Below are 25,512 nucleotides of genomic sequence, written 5' to 3'. Positions count from 1 at the left end.
AATGAAAAAAGAATCCTAGATCTACATGCCAAGTATAACCTTTGCTGAGAAAAGTTAATAAAATATGCAAGTTGTGTCCTTAACAGCATTTGTGCTGTTAACTTGTACACACTTTTTTGAGACACCGTATGTGTATAGCTGGTTAAATTATTTACATTAAAAGGATTGATTACTAACAGAAATATTGTTTCTTTATGTGTCTGGTATTATTATAAAACCAAGCAGCTGCAGAGAAGTCTGACTGCAGTATTTAAAAAGTCTGGATATCAAGTGGTATTTAAAAGATCTTAACTCTATTTTACAACATAATTACACACTGTATTTTCAGTAATATAGAACTAACACAATACAGTAAGCCACACATAAGAAAAAGGAATCCTATCAATGCTTAGAAAAATGTAAACTTTTGTTAATATGTTAATAATAAAACAAGAGCTGTACTTCTTAAAGTATGGAATTGGAATTAAATTATATCTGGCTTTTTAAAACTGAAAGCAAAGCTAACCAAAAGATCCTGAACAGAAACTCAAGTTCATCTTATAGCAGGATACTCCAGTCCTTAATTACTAAATACATGCCCAATGCAGGAACTAATCCTGTTTATTTTACACATAATGGTATCTTTTAAAAAAAAAAACTTTTCTATATTGTGTCTGATTTGAGGAATGATATAGCAATAAATATAACTGAGATACCATAGAATGCTGTTAGAGTCATAAAATACTTACACCATACCTGAACAGGGTAAGTTCTTTGAATAACTACATCAATACACCCCACAGCACCACCCTCACTGTAGAGTGATGACAAAGGCAAAGGGAAAGGTCTGGGATCCCGATGAAATCCTAGTTTTGTGTGCCATTGCACACGGCGAGTGCTGTTCGCTGAGATCTGAGCAAGGGAAATGCTGAATGAGAAACTGTCACTGCTAAGCCAAAGTTATATCCAACTTATTTTATTTACAGGAATATCTACATATCTATTTTCACACTGACCTCACTAACAATATATCACTTTTGCACCTGAGCAGATCATATTTTAATTTGAAGGTTTCCTTTCACACTGAAGAATATATTTTAAACAGAATCTAAAAACCGGATGAATTAAAATTCTCTGGGAGAATCTGTGAGACAAACCATTGCTTGGTACCGGAGGAGCAATTTCAGTATCATACTGAAAACCTTGTTTAAAGTTAAAGGTTTTTAACTAACCTCAGATGAGCCAAGGCCCTCTCCCACCAGTTCACCCTCTCATGACTTGGTTACCCACTCCCCCCCCCCGCCTCCAATTCTTCCTCCAATTTCCATATTGTCTGAGATGGATAAATACTTTTTTGCAACTTGGTGTTTAACCAAAGTAAGGAGCTGGAACTGCCAAAACACGTAGCAAAATTTGGCAGAATTTTATACTACAAACTTCTCTTCAAACCATACTGAATAACACTCTTGTATCATGTCTTATAAATCTGGTTATTAAACCAGCAAAGCTCCGTTTGTAAAGCTCCAATAGCTTTTTCTGTTTACAATGTGGCTCAACTAAGTAGCATTTATCACATCTCTCAGTCACATCCAATCAAGCTGAACTAATACTTTATTTACCTTTAGCATAAGGGAATCTGGGGCTTCCAGTGGTGTACAACCATTTTGAGGACCAACAAGTTCTGCACCGTACACTATGATCTTCTGACCAACAGTCAGTCTTCTTCTATCCAAGAAAGCTTTGAGAGGTGGATCCAGAAGAGCTCTGATCCCATACCAGCCATCAGTAACTTCAATTAAAGCTGCTGCTTTTTTACTTTCCATGTTCTTATTGCTACTGCTAGGAGATACAACTATGTTCAGAGATATGATTTTGGAAATACACAGTACAAGAGTTTTACCTGCTGCATCATCTCTTTCCATTATTTTTTTGATTGCTGATCGTTTACTTTTATCAACTTCCAGATCATACCTACAAAAAAGAATTTGTGCTTTATTACAGCACACAAAATTAATCACATTGTTTTTCTTTAAACACAATTGTAGAAACTGTTGGTTACTCAATCTACATGATTAAGCACCACTGTAGTAAAGCAAATGTATTCTACATTTTTGCAAGTAACAACACACTATGTTTTTAATACTACTATGTCTAAATTTAACAATACGAGCATTCTTCTAAGTAGTGAATGCAAGATAGATGTGCTTATTTTGTAATACTGACGAACCAGAAAGCACACAGTAACACATATTACAGCTCCCAATATATTGCTAAACACATACCTATATTTCAACTGCAATAGGACCATTTCTGGGGTCAAACATCTGTTAGCAAATTCATGTGGGAAAGACACTTCCATGGCTGCCAATTTCCATACAATCCATCTGTAGTGATTGTAAACCCAGGCCTCTGTTATTAGATTGGGATCCACACCAGGAGTGTCACAGAGGGCTCTGCAGATAAATTGTTAATAAATTAACCTGAAATCCACAAATCCACTGCAAATTTTAACTTGCCTATTTTTTAGACTATTTACAGTGTTGAAGAATTTTCAGAAATTTTGCAAACTGACTTTGCTTTCTTTAAAGGTCAGTGAAGATCAATCACTGGCAACATTAATCTACATAACAAATTTACAATCCTATATCTTTATTTACATTAACAGAGATGTACTAAAAATGCATAGTAAAAAAAGAGTAGTCAGAGGCTTTAAAGTTCAACTGTGATGGATTTATTCTAGGAGACAAGAGAATTGCTAACTAATAAATAACATAGTTGTCCAAAGGTCATAAGCAACAGCACCTGTAAAACTCCTTTTTCCCAGCTTTTCCCTCATCTGTAGGAATTAGCCATCCTCCATCAGCAAGCTGCATTCCATTTCCAGCCAACAAATACTCCTTACTGAAAAAGTCTTTGATGAGAAACTGGAAAGATTCTGCATTTGTGCTGTTAACTTGTACACACTGTTTTGAAACACCATATGTGTATAGCTGAAAAAAATCAGATGGAAAAGACAAAATAATGACAATACAGTAAGAATTTAACATAGAGTTTAAATATCCTACCTTATAAATTCAGATAAAATATTTCCTTAAGGTTGAGACAGCTTTTGTCTGACCTTGCTATTTCATATGTAAACCACGGAGAATGGAGGAGGATTGCCAACAACTGTTTTAGCAGAACAGCATCACAGTGTTCTTTGAAAGTGTTTAAAAAAAAAAAAACCAGTAGGTTTTGTACTTTCACTGTACCAAAAGTAAGAGCATTTTCATTTAGATTTACCTAAGCTTAAAATTTAACTATTCTTTTAAACAGCTCTTCATATGCATAATAATTGGTGGATTTTTTTCCCTGTTTGATTATAACACTAAAGATTTATGACCTTTATTACTTGGAATAGTCTTAAAAACTAGATATATGCTAGTTAAGTACTAGCAAATGGTGCAACAACTACTGTAAACACTTACCTAAAAACTGAAGAATGTATCTATTCAAAAGCTAATGAGTTTTTATTTGCTAGTCTTGAGAAACAGATGTGAGACAGAAAATAAAAAGGTATCAATATACCTCTTCTGTAGAATAAAAGCTAGGAGATTTCTCTTCTACTGCAGTTTTCAGAGAGATTCTATTGCTTGCAGATGTTTTAATGACATAAAGAGTGCCTGGCTGTGAACGAATATTTTGTCTAAATTTCTTTTTAATTCTCATTTCCTGCAGATCTCTAGCACAGCGGAGATTTGTCACCATCCGGGCCATAGCTGCAAATTGAAAAAACCCAAAACATCAAAATCTTTAAAAAGCATTAGCAAATAAAGATATACAGACACACTGTAGCAGATTCAGAGCAGCGTTTTTTCTGTGCCACTCTACAGATTTTTAGAAACTGCAAGTCTAAATATTAAAAGTTTAATGCATTTAGAAAGCAGTGTTTACTGAAGGCATTTGAATATTTATATGAAACAAATTACATATCCATATTAATCTTAGAAGTTCCAGAACTAAACTTCCATCCATGTATTCTTCTCAGATTGAACTCAGTCTTCATAGAAAACTCCAAGTGGAAAAAAATTAATCGATGACTATAGAATCCATAATCCTAAAATTCTGGCCTGTTACTGCAGGATCTAATTCTGCAAATGTTCATATACCTGTTCAAATATACACAAGTCCTTCTGAAAAAAGAAACAATGATTATTTGATTGTAGATTATAGAAATAACACACACCAGAGCATTCAAGAGAGCTTAGAAGGCATAAGCCCACATTCTTAAGTTAAAGAGTTGAGCATTTAAAGTATGCCTCTTCGAAAATGATACAATCAACCATTTATATGGCTAAATCTACATTTTAATTAAGGAATAAATAAAAAAAAAAGCTTCTGTAAGAGTGAATGAAGAACAGCAAGGCTAATCTAAGGTTCCTAGATTATTTTACCTATGAGGTATATAAGAAGAATCAAATATCAAATGAAACATAAGCTATTTCGTTTCTAAGCACTGTGTGAAATACTTTTCATCTTCTCCACTACCTTTGGAGATAAACAGGATATGCTTTTCTAGGAGTGCAATATAAGATATTAGGAAAGTAGTAATTTCCTATTTCTCCACCAAAATTTAAAAAAGACCTTAAAAAAGAAGCTTCTTTTTATAAAAAAAAAAAAAACGTTTGACAAATGCAAAAACCCCTTACGGAATCAACCCTTACAAATAGTTTTTATAATAGTTAAGTGAGCAAAATCTGAAAATACCTAAATTGCCATTTTCTAGGTCAGTGTCTGCTGCCTGCTGGGTATCAGACTGGTGATCTTGAGGGTCAGTAGTACTTTGTTCAGTTCTGATCTGATTTAGCTCCATCTCCTTGGTCATATTTTTGCTGATGGGCGAGTCACATCTTTTGCTGCTGCCTTGTTCATATGTAGAAAATATCAGCTTGGTTTTGAAGGGTGGAATAAAAGTTTTAGCAACTTTGCCAGGTTTGTACAAACTTCTCATTTCTTCACTCCCTTTTGTCGAGGCCTTACAGGGAGTGGAAACCTCTGCAGCACTGCCTGAAGAGTGCCTGTGAGCACAGTGCTGAAAAATGGCAGGTTTACACTGGAATCCTCTGAAGTCTTGATCTGGCAGAGTAAGGGTAGGATTCTTGACTTCTTGTCGTTCTTTAGTTGACCTACAGAAATGAAAACATTTAAGAATACAGGTTTCATCTTCCTGACAAAAATCTCTGTCAGGCGTTTTGTATTCTTAATTTAGTAATACCAATTTATATTCTGGATCAATAAAAAGACCAAGTCTCTGATATTTTAAAACCAGAATACTTAACTTCTGTCTATTGAGAAAAGACAGTGTGACAGATGTTTGTTTAGCATTTCACTGGTCTACTGCAGCAGTGTGTGTTATATGTGGTAACTTAATATTTATATTGTCATAAAATTATTAGCCTTTTATAAAGGTGGGTAGTAAATTATTACTGCATATTTTTAGACAGTTACAAAGAGGAACTCTAAAATTTCTCACCCAAAAGGCTGACAAGTTATGGGTTTTAAAGGCACATGGTACATAAATTTTCTTCTGTCTTTAAAAATGCCTGTAAGATAATTAGGAAAAAAAAAATTGAAATGACACATTATATAGAAAACAAAAATTTACAGCACATGTTTTATCTATATTAATGATATACAGAAAAGTTTTCAGAGTGGATTTAAACAGCTTTATTCTTTCCCACCCCCAAAAATGTTAGTTTAAACATCTTTCCAGAGAGATCCAAAGGATAAATGCTCACAATGCTGAGCTCTCAAGAGTTTGTGTCTGTGAGCCAGCAAGATATTTTTAGGCTCCTGAAAGGGAAATGTTTATCATATATGTAACTCCAGGTAGGTTCACCATTCCATTTAGAACTCTTTCAGCAACTTTTATTCTTTCATTTGAAGTTACAACAGAAAAAGGCACATTTGCACAAAGTCCTCCTTCCATTATTGAAGGACATCTTGGAATTATTGGCGTAACTAAATCATAGCTGCCTGGAATGTAAACCCATTTATGCTATGCCCTTAGGCTGCAAAGAGGAAGTTTCATATGAGAAGTAATTATACAATAAGTGTATTACCAGTAAGTACCTACACAAAGTTAATTAATAAAATACATTCTGTAGATTAATCAATAAATTAACTTCCTATTGAGACTAGAATTTGTGAGATTTAGGATTTTGAGAGAGCGGGTAAGTTCCTCCTGAACTGGAAATTAAACCAGAGTTCTTGCAGAAAGAATATATTTAGAGTCTATGCAATAAGGCATATCATTAATCATGTGATTTCAAGTCTGCAGGGACAGTACCACAGCAGCTTTCCTGAATTTCAATGACTACACTGATAAATGCAGTAGTTAAGCAAACTTCTTATATGTTAGGCTATTGGAAATTGAAGAATTCTCAAGATAACAACCGACATTGGGTTACTGCTTGGAACACAAGATGACTGAAATTACCATCAGGGGTGCTTTTTGAAGCTTTCAGAGACCTGGGGGAATTCTTTGTTCTGTTAAATTCAAGCAGAAGCTGCCTCTTAATTGGAGGTTCACCTAGAATAAAAACACAGAGTTTTAAAAGTGAAGTTCCTTTCAAGCTCAGTTCCTTATCAATTGGTACAATGTAACTGTAATTTCTAAATAAAACACTGAAGCCAGAGCAACTAGAATTAGCAAGTTTTCAGGTCACATGTCTAAAATTTCAGACACAAAGCCACCTCACCACAAATTGCAGAAGTTTCTGCTGTACAGAATGACTGCTTATTGTGTTACCAAAAGTGACAACAAAACCCCGCATGAAGAAGTTATTAAACTTTTGTGACCAGTAATTTTTTCCACCCAAAATGAAAGTCTGTAAGCCTGAAGTTATCAAACACGCTCATTTTGCCTCAGGAAGTGCATCACAGTGCACTCCAGCAGCACAGCTCTCACAGTGCACTTCCCCTGCACTTCTCTTTGAACTTCCAGTAACTAAAGAGTCTCTCCAAACTTCTAAGAGCAGCTCTTCTTTTACAGAAGCTGTAACTAAGGTCAGGGTTCAGCTGTGGCACAGCTGTTTCAAGCTGGATTGGTAAGACTCCTTCCCTGGCTTTTGCCACCTAGCCAAACTTTCCAGCACTGACCTTTGCACCTGAACCCATGCAGCCAGGCAGGGACTCTGCAGCAATCTCCCCTTCCACAAGGAGTTTCCAGCTAGCCCAGGTCCCTGAACTGGTCTGGGTGTCTGTGCAAGCATCAGGTACCAACACTTCAGCTCTAGACAGATCAGTTCCAGAAGGCAAGAAACTGCTTTTAGACCAACAACTATTTTTCCTATCAGATTAGCAACCTTGATACAAGCAAAATATTGTCCTCACCTATGTTACACAAAAAGGTGAAAATGAAAATACTGCTACTCATTTTTCAATGAAAAAAACCCTAGATTTGTACAGAGAGGAAAAAAAAGGAAGCCTGCTTAGGCAGAAAAGGAACAGCAGCTTTCTTCTGTAAGTTTATGGTAAAACAGCAAACCTGTATACCTTCAAAATTACTAATCACAAATTTAGCTTTGACTGTGCATATTTAAGCCTGGAAAGAGTGGATGAACTACCACGCACCAAGAAGAGTTTTTGTCATTGACACCTAGAGAATGTCTCTATGACCTAAAAATTGTGACACGCAAAAAAATCCCCCAAAACCTAAACCAACCCACTATCCAGAAATACGGAGTTGAACATATACGTAAGATAAAACACCTACCAAGTGAGTTGTTTTCTTCAAAGTGCCTCTTCCCAAAGGTCTTATTTTGGAAGTTTTTATCCAGCCTGCCACTGATGGTCTGCGCAGCATTAATTTGTACTCCGGAACTGGAAAAACTGTCTTCCATAAAAGCTCTTGCACTTTCTACAGCCTCTACTTCCAAGTAATTTTTTGGACTTTGGAGAAGATTAGTATCAATTTCTGCTTTAGCAGTAGCTCTGTATGAAATTGCTTCAGACTCTGGTTTTGACCCCAGATTCAGCTGCCTTTTTCCAAAAGACTCAGTTTCCTCTTGCTGAAAGCTATTTTTAAATGATGTTAACTGCTTGTTTTTCTGATTGCATGGTGTGTGCTCAGGCATTTTGACATGGTAAGTGCTTGGAAAACACTTTATTTCCTGAGGGCAGATGCTTTTAAAGTCGGAGTTTTGATTGCAGCTTTTTTCAGTTTTGAATTCTGAGATCACCTTATCTGTTAAAGATTTTACATGTTGATCACTGTCTTTAATTGAACTAAGTTGATCTGTAGTACAAAGCCCATAATCAGATTCTTCTAAAATAGCCTTTGCTTTTTGATAGGCATCTTTAGAAACTTTTACCTGCTTTCCACTAGCAGTGCTGAAGCCAAAAGCAGAATCTGAAATCAGTTCAGGGCTGGTATTTTCGTCCCCTTTTGATGACACTACCTGCATTTTCCTAGGAAGTACTTCAGTGTGCATTTTAGACTTTTCAACATCTTCCTCAACTAAAAATGCTTCTTGTACATGTGGTGAATTATTACCTTCCACTTCAGAAAAGAGTTGTCTAGCTTTCCTGAGTGACTGTTCTGAAAGCTGTACAGGTTTTCCACTTGCTGTACTAAAAAATCCAAAATTGCTTGTAGAAGCATCTGATGGCTTTATCTGCTTTTTTGGAACAAAGTGCCCTAAAAGCTTAATATTCTGCTCAAAGGATTGCTTCTGAGAATTTAAAATAGACTTTGCATCTGCAGATGCGTTTCTTTCTTGGCGACTGTCTTCATCAGCACTTGCATTTACTTTAATAAATTGGGATGCAGCTGAATTAACCTCTTCACTTGCTGTAGCACTAAAAAACTCAGCAGAATTAGGACACTCATTGTGAAGGACTACAGATGAATTTCTAGCAATTTCTGTTTGATTCATTCTTGAGTTAGGCTCAATTTCATATTTTACAGCTTCACTGCAGTCTTGAAATATTTGTCTCACTCTTGCTAATGCACTTTCTGAAACAGACACAGCTCTCCCTTTTGCTGTGCTAAACACAGTTAGTTTCAGATCACTCCTTTGCTTTTCAGCCTTAAGTGTTGTTTCTTTTAACCTGTTAGTTTCCTCTTCAGGAAAACTGCCTAGTGATTGGTTTTGGCAAGCACTAGCTATGGTGTCTGTGAAGCAATTTTTATCAGCAGCAGGTTCATTTAAATGTTCTAAGTTGAATTCCTTACTATTACCATTCATGTAAGAGCAGCTACTTTTTGAATCTAAGAGGAGTGATTGATCAGCTTTATTGTAACTCTCCTCAACAAACAAAGCATTTTTTTTATCTCCTGGCACACAGCTACATTGGAGGTCATGTCGTACCTTCACTAAATGCAGAGATGCAACAGAGTGCACAGGAAAATCATCTGTGTTTTCTGAATCATCCCTCTTTCTTGCTGAGTAGTCCACCTTTTTCTCTGCAAGGAATTTTCCATCTTCAGACAAATGAGTTCTACTTAAACCATCGCTCTTCTTTCCTGTAAGGGATTCCATTGCTGACTTTCCAGGTCTGACATCAGCTTTTTTATGTGCCTGTGAAATCACCAAACTCCCTTCACAAGCTTCACCTACATCAACAAATGTATCTACTTTAGCAGGATCTTGAATTGCAGCATGTTTAATAGGAGTGCTCTCTATTGCTTGATTAAACTCATCTCCAAGCTCTTCAGGAACAAGCTTTTCATTAAAATTGAGTTTTTCTGAGTCACATTGAGCAATGCTTTCAATACATAAATAACAGCCTTTAACACAGTTCTTGCCACATTTTCTTTTCTTGATGAGGTTCTCAAAATTGCCTTTATGTTCCTTTCCTACATCAACATCTGCGAAAAACTGTTCTGCTTTAGCCAAAAATCCATCAGCAATTGCTATTTTCTTGCCGCTAGCAGTATGAAAACCAGTCAGATAACTCCCTTCCACTTCATTTTTCCCCATATTTACCTCTTGTTCACGAGGTACTTGATAATGATGGTAAGAATCTATTTCTATTCTGCTTTCATTCACTAGCAGATCCTTATCATGAGTGGTGTCTTCTTCCACATTTTTACAATTTGCTTTTTCTTCATCAGAGTTCTCGAAAACATTTACATCTCCTTCTCCGCACTGTACACTGAACAAGGACAGAGAATGATCCAAACCTGCATCAGGAATGGAAACATCACCACCAGCTGGAGTCTGAAGCTTTGCTGACAAACATTCATCCTCTTTTCTGTCCTCTCCTTTCTGCTTAGGAGACTGGTTTTCCATTTTGTATGACATATTTAAACTATGTTCTTCTGCAGCTGTAATAGCATCTTCTAGACACGTCACATCTAATGATTGTTTCTGCAAATTGCCTTCAACATGTCCTTGTTTTAAAATTTGTTTGGAAGTTTTATAATTCTGCTTATGATTTTTACTGGATAATAGGCTGTTAAGAATGTTAATACTCCTGAAGCTAACATTTTCAGTACTATTTACTGATATTTTTGTCTTATTTTCTATATTTTCCTTGCATGCTGTACTAGTATTTTCCTCACTTTTATTCTGTGCATGGTAGGAAACAGAACCTGTGTGGAAAACACCATTAACACTTTTGAAATCTGGAACACAAACAGCTTTTTCTTTGTTTTCTTTTGTCAGGCATCTGGAAAAATTGTTAGAAGACACAGATCCATTTGAATTGTGACATCTAGTACCAGTTTCAGAAGATTTGAACAAATAGTTATCATCATCCAAGTCTCTGAAGAGCTCTGCAGACCTAGTCAAAGCTGCCTTTGAAATATTTATTTTTTTACCTCCAGCTGAAGTAAAGCCTATGAAATTAGAAAAGCTGTCCTGCTTAGCTATGGGAAAGCTCTCATCAGATCTTCTACTTTCATTTATGTCTAAGTTAGTAAAAGTAACCTTTTTGTCATTTCTGTGGAAAAACAGAGCATTTTCTTTTTCATTTTCCACCAATTCGGAGTCTTCATTTGCATCCTCCGCTTGAGTACAATACTTGTCATTTTTTACTTGATTTTCTGATTTAAAAGGGCTACAAACCCCCACATCTTTCCTTGTTTCAGAAATATTTCCTACATTATTTGTTCCATGTGTCTCTACAGTTCCTAATTTTTGCAGGCTCTGACTTCGTATTGTGTTGCTTTGCTTTCTAAACTGTGTAAATTCAAACTGACTACCTGTTTCTTCCAATATACTGGAAAGTTCAGCAATTTCAGCTTCTTGGCTTGCTGTCAAGATTTGATTTACTTCTTCCAAGGCTTGTGGAGTTCTAGGAAAGCTTTTACGCAAGCCAACTTCATGTGGAGTAAACTGTGTATGCCTGGGCTCAAGAAAACTTGCCTGTGAATCTGAAGAATCAGATAAATTACTACCCAACTTGCTTTTTGAACCTGAGAATAGCGTATTTTCCTTTTTAACTCGATGTGAAAAGTTACTGACTCTTTCCATGGAAGAGGCTTCAAAGCATTCATTTTCAATATCCTTGAACAGCAATCTGCCTTTTATTATAGCAGCTTCAGAGAATTTAATCTGCTTATTGGAAGCAGTCTGAAAGCCACTGAAGCCCAGCTTCAAACTGCATGCATTAAGATTCACTGACGATTCCCCTTTACACTTTAGGTTGTTTGGCTTTTTGTTGGAATACATGGTTGCTACTTGTTTATCTTCTGCAGGAATTACTTCATTTAAAGAATTATTATCTATACAACCTAATGATTCCTTAGAAATGTCTATAGCTACATTACTGAATGCAGCTGCTTGAGGGCTTTTGCTGTTCTCAGCTGGCTTTGGGTCTTCACTGTTGGCTACATCCTCTGAAAAGGCATCTCCATCTGTTTTCTCCCCTTTTTTTAACCCAGTACTGTCATGTTCTGAGCAGTTTATTCCCAAGGGTCTGTGTACGTCTCTACAGTCAATTCCTGACCTCTGGTCTGTAGCATGCCTTTTATGGGGTGATAATTTATCGCAACAGTCACTACGGACTCCAGTTATGGCCAAGTTGATCTGACACAATGTATTATGGGAATTGTTTGTGACAGATGTAGAGTCACTGTGAATATCAACCGAGATTTCCTTGTCCCTGTGAGAAGACCCAAGTTCTTTCAGGCTCTGAGGTACAGCAGCTCCATCATTCACCTCAGCACTCATGCCATCTTCTTTACCTTTCTCTAATGCACAGACTGTTTTAGGGAGAAATCTGGAACGCTTTCTTGCCATCAGGCATGCTGAAGTCAGAACTTTACGTTTTATATTTGAAATAATCTCACTATTTAAAGAATTTGCTGTGTCTTCTTTCAGTCTATTAGATACTTCTAAGCATTTTATTGATGTAGCAGCTTGATCCTCTCTTGCATTTCCCCCCAAGTCTTTGAGGTCTTGTTGTTCCAGCCTGTCACTGAAGGAATTATCAGATGAGTTATCCATTATATCCATTTTTAAAGCAGAAGTGCTGAAGTTCTTTGTCCTGGCATTTGATTCCAAATACTGTCTCTCAGCAGGAAGAAAGTGGTCTACAAGACAAGACGTTACAGAGAAAAACATAAATAAATTTATTCAAATAAATGTAGATTCAGATTTTCATAAATTTTTGGCTGATTAGATAATTTCTACACAAGGTTAACAGCAGAACCCAAAATACCATTTTTGTTTCCAAATGCAAATGCCTTGACAAGGCTGGAGGACTGTTTAACATAATTACACTCTTAACAGCCACAAACAAAAGATTTGGCTGCAGTTAATACTACCAGGTAAAAAACAATAAATAAATTTTAGTTGCAATGAAATTTCAGAAGATGGGTTTCAACTCCTTGTGTCTCAACATAAGGATTTGTTTCAAATTTAAAGTACTTCAACTAATACAAGGTAATTCTTCTAGCAAGAAAAACAGCTTCTAAAAACAGAAGCATGTGCTTGCTCTCTTCATTTTTTTTTTAATATTTTGTACTTTTGGAAGAAAACAGATGTACAGTCTTAAAGCATCGAATTCTAGAAAAATAACTACACAACTTTAACATTCTTTATGATCACTTAGAAGTCACCAACTCAGACAAAATGATCTTTGACACTATGGATGCAAAAGCAGCATTGACAAAGGTAACTAAACTTGTCAATTAGAATAATGGCTCACGGTGGAAGTTTCTATTCCAGAAACTAACCTGCTAGGAAAAAAGTTAGCACAAGATTACTTGAAAATGATGCTACCCTTATCACTATATAACAGACCAGTCCCGTATGTTGATTCCCAATGCCCAGCTACTTTTCCACAAACACAAGATTTTACATTTTATCTGAAACATTTACATGAAAGGCCCCTAACAAATAATGAATCCTCCACAAATGATGAAAAGCTTAACAATATACCTTGCTCAACATCACTGGCCATTGGACAGCCTCTAAATTCGTATGAATCAGATTCTAAATGTGGTAATACACTATGATTAAGTGATTCAGAGGTTACTTCTTTTTGTATTTTTTCTTCTTTATAAAGTGAAGTATTATTTATTCTATAAATAAATTTCTTGGATCTCTTTCTCAAGCTGGGTAACATCTTCAGGTTTTTAAATCCAGACTTTGTAAGAGTATTTTCACTATTTATTAAATGTAGGTCATCACAGTTATCTGGCGATGTGGCACTACACACAATTGAGTGAGACAGAACATCAGTTATGACAGATTTAGAAGTTGCTTTTAAATGCTTTGAAAAGTTGCCACTGTAGACTACAGAATACTCTTTGACATTTGCATGTCCAATTAAAAAAGAATTACAGTTTAAGAAGCTCATTTTGGAAACCTCAGCTGCACATCCTTTTACTAACTCTGGATCTTGAACACTCAATGACACAGATTTTACTGGAGTTGTTTCCCATGTTGGGTTGTTTTCAGTGTTTTTCATTTCACAGCATTTTTCCGACAAATCAACACTGAGCAGCTTTTGTGCTTTCATCAAGCCTGAAGAGTTCAGTAAAGATGTTTCCACAGCATCATCCTTGTCCATTAGTAATGACTTTTCTTCTAAATTTTCCTCCCTATGTAAGTCGGAGGGTGGAGAGCTACACACAGACATCTCCCGGTGAGTTACGTCAAGATCAGAGAAGTTCAGCTGAGACCACTGGCTTGGCGGAGATTGCACACCTTCTTTCACAGGCCTCTCGTTCTCAAAGGACTTCTGTGGTCTATAATCATGCACATCTCCTGCCTCCCTAAGAGATTCCAATTCTTTTTCATGTCCTATTAAACAGCCATCTTTACCATCCCCTGTATCTTCACTGGTGTTTTGGAGTAAAGAACTGTTCATCTGAGTATAGTGGCTGTTTTCAGTCCAGCTATTTGTTTTGACTTCCTGTGAAATGCCATTCTTTCTTCCATTAGGTTGCTGGCAGGGAACATCACCCTTTTCTTGTGTTTTATCTGGATTTATCTCGTATTTCTCTACTGCATCCAGAACATGTGGCATCAGCAGAAGAGTTCCACTGGACTCAGCTGGCATGCTGAATGTGTCCTCAAAGCTATCCATGTCACCCAGTAAGCCATCTAACACCTCCGACTCTAAAGAGTTTAGAGAAGATGGAGAGGGAAAGTAAGAAAATAAGCTTTAGGAAATAACTTGGGAACAGTATTGGTAAATAGAACTTTCAATTTCATAGTCATTACCTTTACTCAGGAGTGAGTTGGTAAGGAGAAATATAAGCAGCTCTTTGAGGAAACAGGAGGCAAAGCAAATACATGTAAATGCCCTGGCCTCCTGAGCTCTGCAGTGGTTAAGGCTGCCAAGATGCAACCTGGCTGTCTTAAAAGAGTATTTTTTTCTCTCTACAGACAGAGAATGAGTAGTAAATTTGACAAGATATATTTATTTTTTTCTTCCAAAATTTATACCTGATGGTAGACATGTTAAGAAGCTGCCTATTTTTATCTGTAACTGGCAGCTAAAGGAACTGTTATAAAGACTAATTTATTAAGTTGGCTTCTATGATGGTATTAGATAGTTTAGTATCTAGAAAGATTTAGAAACATTCTCAATATTTTAATTAATCAGGAAGCTTTTAAACAGCTCAGTGATTGACACAAGTATTAGAAAAATAAAAAATTATTTTGTCTTTAGAAATAAGATGAAATGGGGGAAAATAACCCAAACTCTACTTTGTAGAGCTTATACATGCCAAAAAAATACTACCTTCTCAAATGAAAGAGAAATTATGAAATGAGACCCACTTATCAGAACAGTCCACATTCAAAAATACGTTTCACTTACAGAGTACTTTTTAAGGCTTTTTCATATCATAGAAATCATAGTAAAGTACCTGGAAAACATCACAGTCCTCTGTATTCCTTAGGCCCACAACCAACAGCTTAACTTTTTCCATTAACTTTTTTTAGGTACAATTTCATTACCTTGCAACTCTATAAGTTTCCCTAGTAGAACTTATAAATACCGTAATATCCGAAAGATTTTCCATCTGGAAGTCCAGAGATTATTTCCCAGGACTTGGTCACACATGACCAATTATGTAATATATCCACTATGGGTTCATGCTGATGTAGGCATAGAAAGTTACTCAATTCTCCTTACTTTCTGTTTTTTGCCTGAGTGGTAAATGAGATCTCAAAAGAAAAGAAATTGTAACATTACAGACTGAGTGTACAGGCAGGTAATTTCCCTTTACTAAAGCAGGTTCCTCTAAAGCAACTTCTGTGTCCATATCCTTTCAACCTGTAATAACTCATCAACAGAGCTTTCAAAAAAGACACAGCTTATTTGTTTTTACTTAAATAGGAGATACTACTACTTTTTAGGATTAATGAAAACAAGGATTATCGGAAATACTGTACAGATACAGTCTGTATGCTGAATAATCTCATGCCAGGGAAAAACAAACATCAGGGAAATTAATTCTGACTTCTAAACTCACTGGAGGGCAATGTTATTTGATGATTTGATATATTATGATCCTATTTTCTTTAACTGAAACAAAATGTATACCTGATCAAACTTGTACTTATGATCATACAGCAGAGAAAACCAACATCTAAAAGCTACAAATGTGAAGATGTCCTTTTTTTACATGACATCTTCAAATGCCAAATTGACTATTATTAAAATGGGACGATATAGGAAAAGGGAAACATTTGCAAGCTATTTTGAACTCTAAGACAAATGGTCTTCTTCTTCCTCTTATTGTTGTAACTGATCTTCTCTACTGTAGCATGCAATGTAATGTGACCTACTGGAACACAGACCAAGACCAATTAATTTGTCCTTAATTTCTAAAAGTATTTTGCTAATTACAGATTACTTGAATACATTTCCTACCAAACACATTCTTTTCAGCACATTTGAATTGACAGGCCCGTATCACTCTGCAAGCAGCAATGCTTCCTGATGCTAGCATTCTCAGCCCTCCTTATCAAATTCTAAACTGATTCTTTCACAATTCTTACACATAGGACCAAACATTATTTTTAGGGCAGGCTGTTCAATTCAGATAAGGAGACATAAAATCCTAAGGATGTACTGTCCTGCCTAGCCAGAGTGAATCCCTACCCTTTTACATCCATGTATGCTGAACAAATTTCTGGTAATGATCTCTCCTTCTGCCACCATTTCTCAACTAAAATCAAAAAACCTCCCACTGGAATATACACTTTCACTTGTTCACTAACATGATCTAAAAACAGAGAATGAAAACATTTTTCCCTTGTGTATTATCTGCATTCATTTAAAAAAAAATCCAAAACATTTTTTTTTACAAAAGGATTTGTCACATTTTGAACTATTTGCACTATTTTGAACAGGTGAAATAAATGAAGAAATGATACAGCGAGATAAAAAAAAAATAAAACAAGCTCACCACAGAACAGTGAGTACTGGGATGAAACTTCATTATAAAGTTAAGCCTGCTCAATAGCTAGAAGCAGTAGTCTTGCTCCCCCTTGAGCCTGCACCATTTTTTTGTCTCAGCTCTCACAGTCTCACCTCTCCAGCTGCAGTGAACACACTTCACAGTACTAATCTGGTTCTTGTCCAGTGGCACCATAACCTGACTTTCCTGGCTTAACCAGGACACTGATTTAATTAACTGACTCAACAGACACTCCTTTTTTTTAAGGCTAGATTAATTTTACAAAACTGAATCAATTCAGGGACTGGGAGTACATGGCTGGCAAAACAAACCAGCCATGACAACAGGCCAAAACACAGAATGTAGTTTTACCCTCAGTCTTGCTTCACCGAATACTCATTAAGTAAAGCATCAATGCATACCCAAATCTTTGATGTTATCTTCAGCATTTAGCTTTACTATATCTGGTACAGACAGCATACTTGCATTGCTTATTCCAGGACATTTATCATGCTTGGAAAAATAGTTGTGCAAAATCTGCAAACCAAAGACAAAAGCTGTTATATTATGTACTAGGAAGTGTCACTTCAAGGACAGAACTCTAAACATTTACTGCAGTACCTGACTAATGCTCCATCTCTTAAAATGAAAGGTAACATTTTCAGAGGTGGAAGTAAAAAACAAATAAGCAGATAATCCCCATTTTTTATGCAAATCAGGCTCCATTCTCAAGTCACCTTAAGGGCAGTGAATGGGTTCAGCAGTTTACTGTAATCCTCTCAAAAAGGAAACAAAGGAGATATTCGAAGGATAAAGACGTTTTGCTTATTTTCACTTTTAACGGTTTGTTAACTGTGAAGTTTCAAGTCATTAAGGATCAAACTTAAATCCGTAATTGAATCCTCTTAGTACAATCCTTGGTTTTCAGTCTCAATAATGTATCAACTTTCACGTACACAGAGTCAAATTCCAATTATGCAATAACTCTCCCTACCACTATCAAAGGACTGAAACTAATACTCAATTTCAACTCTTGATTGTAGTGGTTGAGAGCAAGAAGTTATTCCCAAAGAATAACTTTCAAAAGTTTGATGGAAGTGGGGAAAAAAGCAAGACAAACCAATTAACATAATCCCTAGATTTTATTTCTCTATGAGTAATACTGAGTGCTGCTGAAGCCATTTGTTGTTTTTTTTTTTTTAATAACCCTCAGAGAGGGTTATTTGTGAGAACACATTCTACATCCGTGTACTGTAAATTAAGTCTTGTGAGCAGTAACTTTTTCAAAAACAGTCAGGAGAGCTTAAAATGAAAACAACAGAATTTTTTTATTCTTCACTCAAGGAATGTAAACATGTAACTGAATAGCTTAACTGAAATTAAAGAACAACACAGGTCTTAAAACTACTTACTGTATCAGCCCTTCCATCCTGTCGCTTTGCTTCAGAAATAGAATCATTCTCTCTAGCTTTAGAAGAAAGACAGACAAGTCAATTTATTTTCTCCTGAGTGTTCTGCTGAGTGTGCTCAAATACAACTGTGTTTTATTAATAATTATTGGATTATTTTAAATTCCACTCAAATATGTGAATAAACTACTAAAAATTAAAAGTCTTAAACAAAAAGTTGCACAGGTGAGGCTGAAACACAGTGTACAAAAGCAGTTTTGTAACAGCACAAACCACCCCAAATCACAGGTTATGGTTTCTGCTATGTTTCCAGTTACCACCTTGAAACAGCACTGCCATTCCTTTTTCAAGCAGTTATTCATGGCACTACTCCCCATTTTCTTCTTTCCAATGATCTGGATGAGATCTTCAAACTTTTCAGGAATTTTGTTTTTTTCCCCACTTCGTCCCAAAACAGCAATACTATCTTCACTTTTGATACAAAAGGAGAAAGTGAACCCTATTTTTAAAATGCCTGAAGAGCAGTGCATTATTTTTTTTTTATAGATGTGGCATCTAGGTTCTGTGTAGCAGCTCTTTCTTTTCATAGGTGTCAGAAGGCAGAGAGTATAATATCACTATTATAAAACACAGGGCTTATCCAGGACATGAGAGAATGAGAGCTCAAACCACAGCTCATCTTCCCAGAGCATCATCATTAAGGTATGGATACTTCCCCTAGCCCTTCTTTTCAGCTCACACCTTTCTGGACCAAAGAACACCCAAAATAGCACAACTCAATAGCTCTGTGAACAGTACCACCCCATACATCCCAAAAGAGATTCCCAATCCTAGGATTCATTCTTAATATGCTTTATATGTTCTATTACAATGGTACTTTAACAACATGAAAAAGAGCAATATCAGAAGCTAAGGAAACACACCCAGGTCTTCCCATTCTCTCAAGAATTTTCATCAGCAAATTGATTTTCATCTCAGATCACACAATCAGATTTCATTTTGCTTATCATATGCTAATGAAATCTCACTTTCACCAACACCTTAGGTTGAGGCTTGATGTTTATCATCACTGTTGATTACCACTACAGCAATTATCACCCACTCATTCTCAATCACAGCTCTGCTGACACAGCTGTCTGTGCAGCTGTGCAGTAAATGAGCTCCAGGAATTGCCCTGTCCAAACAACCCAGGAAATATGAACCCAGGAGCTCAGGTCTTAAATTGGATGAGTATCCCAGCCAGTCTCATCGGATTGCTATGACGGCAGGCACAGTGTGAGTGGTTAAAAATGCTGAAGACAACACTGCTGCTGGGAGGTTTACTTAGCAGGCCAACTTCTTATACTTCATAAACAAACCCATTTAACTTAGCCCAATAGCTTCTAGTTTTGTGATAGGACAAAGCAAATGTATCTAATCCTCCTCCTATGCTTTGCTATGTTATTTCTAAATTTATATTCCCTAACCCCTCAGACAAAGGAAGAAAACTTCTGAAAAGCTTTCTGTTTAGGGCTGCTTTATCTAAAGACACCCACTAATAATCACTAAGAATTTTGTCTTTTTTTAGTTAAAAAAACAAACAGTTCATACTGAGTGAACTTCCAGTGTCAAAACCAGTAATTTTAAACCCTTAGCAATTGCTCATCTTTAGAAATACCTATTATCACTGTTGCACCAAGGGTAGGAGGTGTGGCTAATGAACTTGACCAGGACATATCTGGATCCACTTCTGCTCCCAGACTTTCAGAAATACATTTTGGTGTTCTGACCTAGAAATACATTTAACAATCATGTATATAATTTCTATGCCAAATTCTAAATGCACAACTCAGGAAAAGGAAGCAAAATGAATGAATAAAATACGTACCTCTGAAAGTTTTGGCGTGCAAAACAAGCTTCCATATGGTCCTAAAAAACATTATGTAAAAAGAACATGAAACAGTAACTAAAAAATGAGTATTTTTATCTAGAGATGTAAAATATTTTGTAGAACCAAAAAGCAAAAATACAAACCAGGGATATTATTTCTCTGAGGTGTTCTGTAAGTATTCCTTAAAACAGCTGGACTGCAAAACAAAATTTAAACCAAAATATTAATTTAACTTCTTAATTTCTTAAAATAAATGAATATTTCAAACATTACATATATTACCATCTCCATTACTTATTTTCTTTGCACCATGGTTACTTCCCTGACTAGATAAAACGCAGATTCCTCCTAACCATCAGTCAGTATTTCAAACATTGCTATAAGTCTACTATAAACTGTAAAATATTTCTTTCAATAAATATTTGCAGTGATGAATTGCCTGACAAGTAATAAATTTCGATGTAGCCATACATTTTATAATATGCTGTATGAAACTAGGGAAATTGGCTTAACTCTTTGCAATTAAATAACTACTTTAACTCTTCTTATAATCAACATAAGTACTTTGATAAAATTTATCTGAAATACAGACATTTAAGTGTCAAAATCAAGGCTATTATAAAAAAAAAACTCAGTAAAAACTACAAATAGTTTTACTACTTGAGAAGCACATGATACATCACTACTGCTCTTTCTTTGGATGTTTGGGCTTGGAAAGCTGAAATAATGTTAAAAGACTATGTATTCCAGCTGTGAAAGAGTAGAAAAATAGGAAGAAAGATCACCTGAAAGCAAAGATATTTTAAAATTTAGCTAGTGTTTTATTTTCAACTCACTTAGCAACCTACAAGTATCATAAACATATCAGACATACAAGATTAGTCACTGCTTTTAAAGTTCAACAGTCAAATATGGTGGGTTGAATATTGCTTTTTGCTTAAGGTCCAGCTTATTTTCTATATGTGTTGACATATTTAACATACCTAGCAGCAAGGCAGTTGTGGAAGGCACCAGGAGGAGAAGCAAGTATTTCATTTTCTTGGTCTATTTTTCTTCTTGTGTTACTTGGGCTTATCAAATTCTCTCTATCTGCAACATAGAATATAATAGCACAACTTTGCAGAACTCCAGGTAACAGTTTCAATTCTGAAGCTTAAATTTAAGCTTTCAAAAAAAAACCACAAACAAACAAACCAACCAACCAACAAAAAAAAAAAAAAAAAAAACAAAAAAAAAACCAAACAAACCCAATCCTAATTTCTCTTCTAGTATTTTTAAGTATGTTCAAATTTTATATCCAAACAATGCAAAACATGTTTTAAATGCACAGCCAAGAAGACCCCTCATTATGTCACTTTATTCACTTGGAATTAACCAAGTCACATACTCCATTTCAGTTTTAATGTACTGCATTGTGCCTTTCTTGTCATTGCAGAAGTTATTCTTAGCAAAAATACAATACATGGAAACACAGGTTTGTGCAGCTTCCCCTCAAATTTACTAAGTCATACACTTTTTGATTCAAATAAGCACCAAAAAGCAAAAAAATATTTCCAGAACTGTTGTTGGAGTCACTGTCAGCAGCATCTATTTATTTGCAAAGAATCTCCAGGCAAAAGAGAGTGTTCTCACCAAAGCAGCAGAATCCTCTGAACAGTGAGACCCTTACATGGACAATCATCTACTAAAGAGAATTTCCACTCTGAAGTTTCCAAGCAACCTTAGTATCAGATATTACACTTTAGTTTGTGCATTTCTCTCTGCTTCTGAGTTCCTGAGTTCATATGCACAGCACAGGTGCATCCCAGTACTATACTAAGGTATGAAATCCATCAGCTCCCATCCAGGCTCTTGTTTTCACGAGAGCCATTTGGCTCTGACAGAAAATAGAATATTTCAGGCAGTGACATGTAAACTCCCTGTATACGCAGAACAAAACTGACCATTTTGAAATAAATAACCGTAATATTCCTTTCTTTTCCATTTATGAAACTGCCAAAAACAATTCCTGAAACAAGAATTCCCTGGGGACCTAACACTGTAAAATACAAATAGCTACATTTAAGTTCAGCAGCCAACTTCAGAAGAACAGAGTTACAATATTCCATGGAAGTAGTGCAATAAGGCATACCTGAACTGCAGCACAGCTCTAACCCTTCACAGAATTTGCTCAGGATCTAAGAATAATTCTGGTAATAAAGGGAGTCTTGTGTTTGTAACCTGGTTGGAAAAGCTTATCAGTAGGACACAGACACCACAGATGTACCAATCACATATTCCAGGAATGGGATTAAATCCTCTTCCATAGAAGAGATTCTTACATAAAAAATCTTGCACACATTCTCCATAGAAAAGATTCTTCTCACTGTCTAAGGAGGCTGGGTACATCAGAAAGGAGCAGAGTGACATGTACTCCCATGATGTACTTGGGATTTGGAAATAATGTATGAGAAGTACCTCATAAATTCCATTTTTTTTCCTGAATGGAAGAATGTAATTTTTTCTATAACTTACAATCTTAGTAACTCCAAGAGATGGTGCTTCTAAAACTTCCCAAGAAAGTTTAAGGAGTGCCCCACAGATTGCCTCGCACGTCACCATGATAAGGATGATTCTCTCCCTTGAAAAGCTTCAAAACTTTTGCATAAAACAAAACTGAGACTGCTAAAAAAAAAATCACTCCAACTTGCAGTTCAACAGGTTATGCTAATAAGTTCATATCCCCTCATATTAACAGTATTTAGAATGTTTGGCCCATAGCAGTATCTTTCATACAAGGAATTTTGCTTATATATTATCAGTTTATCACAAGTAAAATTCACTATTAATTCTGCGTTTTTATAGATGATCTTCAGAAGACTACTAAAATAAGCTTCTTAGTCACACAATTCCCACAGTAACATTATCTACTAGATTAATGATCACCAGCTGCAACAAAAGGTAAAAAAAAAAAAAAAAGTCACTCACTTGCTCCTATTTTTTTCTGATCTGGCTCTTTCTCAGGAGAAGGTGGTAATACTGCATTTTGCTCTTTAAAGAGCAGTGGGGTTGATGCCAGCTGACTGTATGTAGAGGGTTTTGTCCTTGGAGTTTTAAAAGCTGTTTGATCAAGCCAGCCAGAGGGCCCATCAACCTCTCCGAACGATTTGGGGTCATATGGGGGTGCTTCTGCGCTGAGCTCTTCAAACCAATTAAGACTGATAGGCCCTAAGTCTACAAAGGAAAACATACAGAAAACCACATGAAAAAGAAAAAAAGGTTCCTCCATGGAGGATGTGAAAATACACCAGGCATTTAAATGCTAGTGGCAAAACACGTTGCTCCTTCCACTGCCATATTTCTGGTTTGTTTGTTTGTTTCTAGATGGCTTTGAACTCTGATAACCACAAAATACAGAGGGATATCTGCCAAAAGTCTCAGACCATTAACAAAATAACTGAAAGACCAGAAAAATGTTCAGTTCATTTTACAAATATACCCTTGCTTTTAGCGTCTCTCTTGGTTTTGCTCAGACTGGCAAATTAAACAGGTTCCTGTTAAAATTACTAATGACCACAGGTGCCTTTAGCAAAAGATTAAGCCTGGTCTGCATGTGGATATGTATAGAGGTGACAACTCTAAAAAAGCAAGTACAAAAAGTAACTAAGCATATATTATGAAAAAAAAAACTACAAATAGAAATTTGAAGAAATCTAGGTATTAGGAAATACAGGTTCAGGGCAAGAACAGCAGCTAACAACTTGCATAAAGCTTTCGTGTGGAACATACAGCAAATGCATATAAAATACTGGTGCCCAGAAAGCAATCCTAATCAGAATTATTTACTTCAGATAAGTACCTGATTCACTGCAGTGTGCCTTAAATATTTCAAAGAAAGTTGGTCTTTCCACAGGTTTGCAAGCCATTTTCTTATCCATGACATTACTGGAACAGTTGAAAAGCCTGAGAAGAAATATGAAAACACTTTCATACACTGCTGGTTGAATGTCTTAGGCCTGCTTTCCTGCATTTTGTGGGGTGCCACAGCCCAGCTTGTTTAGCTTTCACTGTGATGTGAGCATTCAAACACCACAATGATGAACATGGTAGGAAAACAACAGACAAGAGCATGAGGGAATTATACCAGAGATAATGAAAACACTCAGTAAACACAGGAGAAAACTAAGATGGAATTGGCAGAACACTTCTGAGGTATTTTAAACACATGGCAAAACCCCACATTCAGTACATGGTGTTAGGAAGGAATATGTACTGTCACATACATACTCTTACAACCATCACAACTTACACCTCAAGAATTTGATTCAAAATCGCTTTCAAGTGGAGCAGACACTGCCAGTTTCACAGTTCTGTTAAAAAAAACACGTGTAAATAAGACCACGGTGGGACTTCACCGTTTCACACGTTTATGCCTTCCACAGTAATAGCCGTTTCCCACACGACGGCCGTGTTACACACGCTGCCTTACCAAAACCACGGGAAACACGGGGGCTTTAAAATGGGGTACGGGCTGCATTAAGACAGACCACCGAGGAACTTAACACTGCCTCAGAAGCACATTTTTAAAAGTGCGATTTGACCAGTCCGCGCTGCTTCCCGTGAGGGGAAGCTCCTCCCGGGCAATGACCGCGCAGAGAGCGCGGCCTGCGCAGCCCCGCCGGGTCAGCGCGGGGTGTCCGGGGACAGGCCCAAGCCCCCCTTCCCCACACCCGGTGATTGCAGAGCCCCGGCGGGCTATGAGAAGAGGGAGCGCCCCCCGAGGGGCGGCAGAGACACCCCCAGAGCACAGAGCCGCCCCGGCGCAGGGCCGAGCCACACGCGGGGCCGTTACCTGCTGGCGGCGCCTCGGGCGGGGCGGCGGCCGCAGCATCGCCTCACGCAGGGGCGGGGTGGGGAGGGCAGGGAAGGCGGCGGGGGACGAGGGGGCAGCGCAGACCCCCGGCCCGGCCGCCCCGTTCGAAGCTTGGCGCCAACACGGCCCCGCGCCTGCGCAGCCGGAGCATCCGCCGCTCCCACCTCCCGGCAAGGAGGCGGCGAACCGGCCCCGCCCCGGGCTGCCCTGCACGGGGCCCGGCGCTGCGGCCGGGGGACGCGCGGTGCCCGCCGTAAGGGCTGTGCCCCCGTAGCTGACTGCGCGCAGTTCAGAAAGGGAGCGTGCCCCGAGCCGGGATGGCTGCCGGCAGCTTCCCTCACGCGTGTAGAGGCCTGGGGATGAAGCAGCACATCCCCGGCTGACATGGCCCGCGTTGCTGAGCAACAGCAGCTAACAGCGACCTGCGGGGAAAGGCTCTGGGGGGCTCCCAGCGGGCAGGTGCCATGGCCTGTGCGAGCCTCAGCCTGCTTCTCAGGGGGTTTTGTAGGCCTCGACACATGAAACGGTTGTTGATGTTCCAATAAAGAGA

The 25,512-nt window shown here is 37.3% G+C and overlaps 1 protein-coding gene across 1 annotated transcript in view; it reads right to left on the bottom strand.

Moving 5' to 3' along the window:
• BRCA2 (BRCA2 DNA repair associated) overlaps positions 1 to 24,042 on the bottom strand; it is a 33,669-nt gene extending 9,627 nt beyond the window's left edge. The window contains exons 1-18 of the mRNA XM_062514698.1: positions 23,949 to 24,042; positions 23,078 to 23,323; positions 21,094 to 21,199; positions 20,254 to 20,306; positions 20,108 to 20,148; positions 19,898 to 20,009; positions 18,244 to 18,299; positions 17,254 to 17,368; positions 13,353 to 14,537; positions 7,736 to 12,502; positions 6,458 to 6,550; positions 5,492 to 5,561; positions 4,726 to 5,144; positions 3,547 to 3,737; positions 2,782 to 2,969; positions 2,262 to 2,432; positions 1,599 to 1,950; positions 736 to 891 (exon numbers count right to left, since the gene is read on the bottom strand). Of these exons, the coding sequence (XP_062370682.1) occupies positions 736 to 891; positions 1,599 to 1,950; positions 2,262 to 2,432; positions 2,782 to 2,969; positions 3,547 to 3,737; positions 4,726 to 5,144; positions 5,492 to 5,561; positions 6,458 to 6,550; positions 7,736 to 12,502; positions 13,353 to 14,537; positions 17,254 to 17,368; positions 18,244 to 18,299; positions 19,898 to 20,009; positions 20,108 to 20,148; positions 20,254 to 20,306; positions 21,094 to 21,199; positions 23,078 to 23,323; positions 23,949 to 24,027 (8,400 nt within the window). The 5' untranslated portion in view covers positions 24,028 to 24,042. The remainder of the gene's footprint in view (positions 1 to 735; positions 892 to 1,598; positions 1,951 to 2,261; positions 2,433 to 2,781; positions 2,970 to 3,546; positions 3,738 to 4,725; positions 5,145 to 5,491; positions 5,562 to 6,457; positions 6,551 to 7,735; positions 12,503 to 13,352; positions 14,538 to 17,253; positions 17,369 to 18,243; positions 18,300 to 19,897; positions 20,010 to 20,107; positions 20,149 to 20,253; positions 20,307 to 21,093; positions 21,200 to 23,077; positions 23,324 to 23,948) is intronic.
• Between the last annotated feature and the right edge of the window lie 1,470 nt (positions 24,043 to 25,512).

The sequence above is a fragment of the Cinclus cinclus genome, chromosome 2, assembly GCF_963662255.1.
Source record: "Cinclus cinclus chromosome 2, bCinCin1.1, whole genome shotgun sequence".
In the NCBI taxonomy this organism is placed as follows: Eukaryota; Metazoa; Chordata; class Aves; order Passeriformes; family Cinclidae; genus Cinclus; species Cinclus cinclus.
Note: the sequence above shows the minus strand (reverse complement) of the source record. Positions and strands in the feature narration are given on the sequence as shown.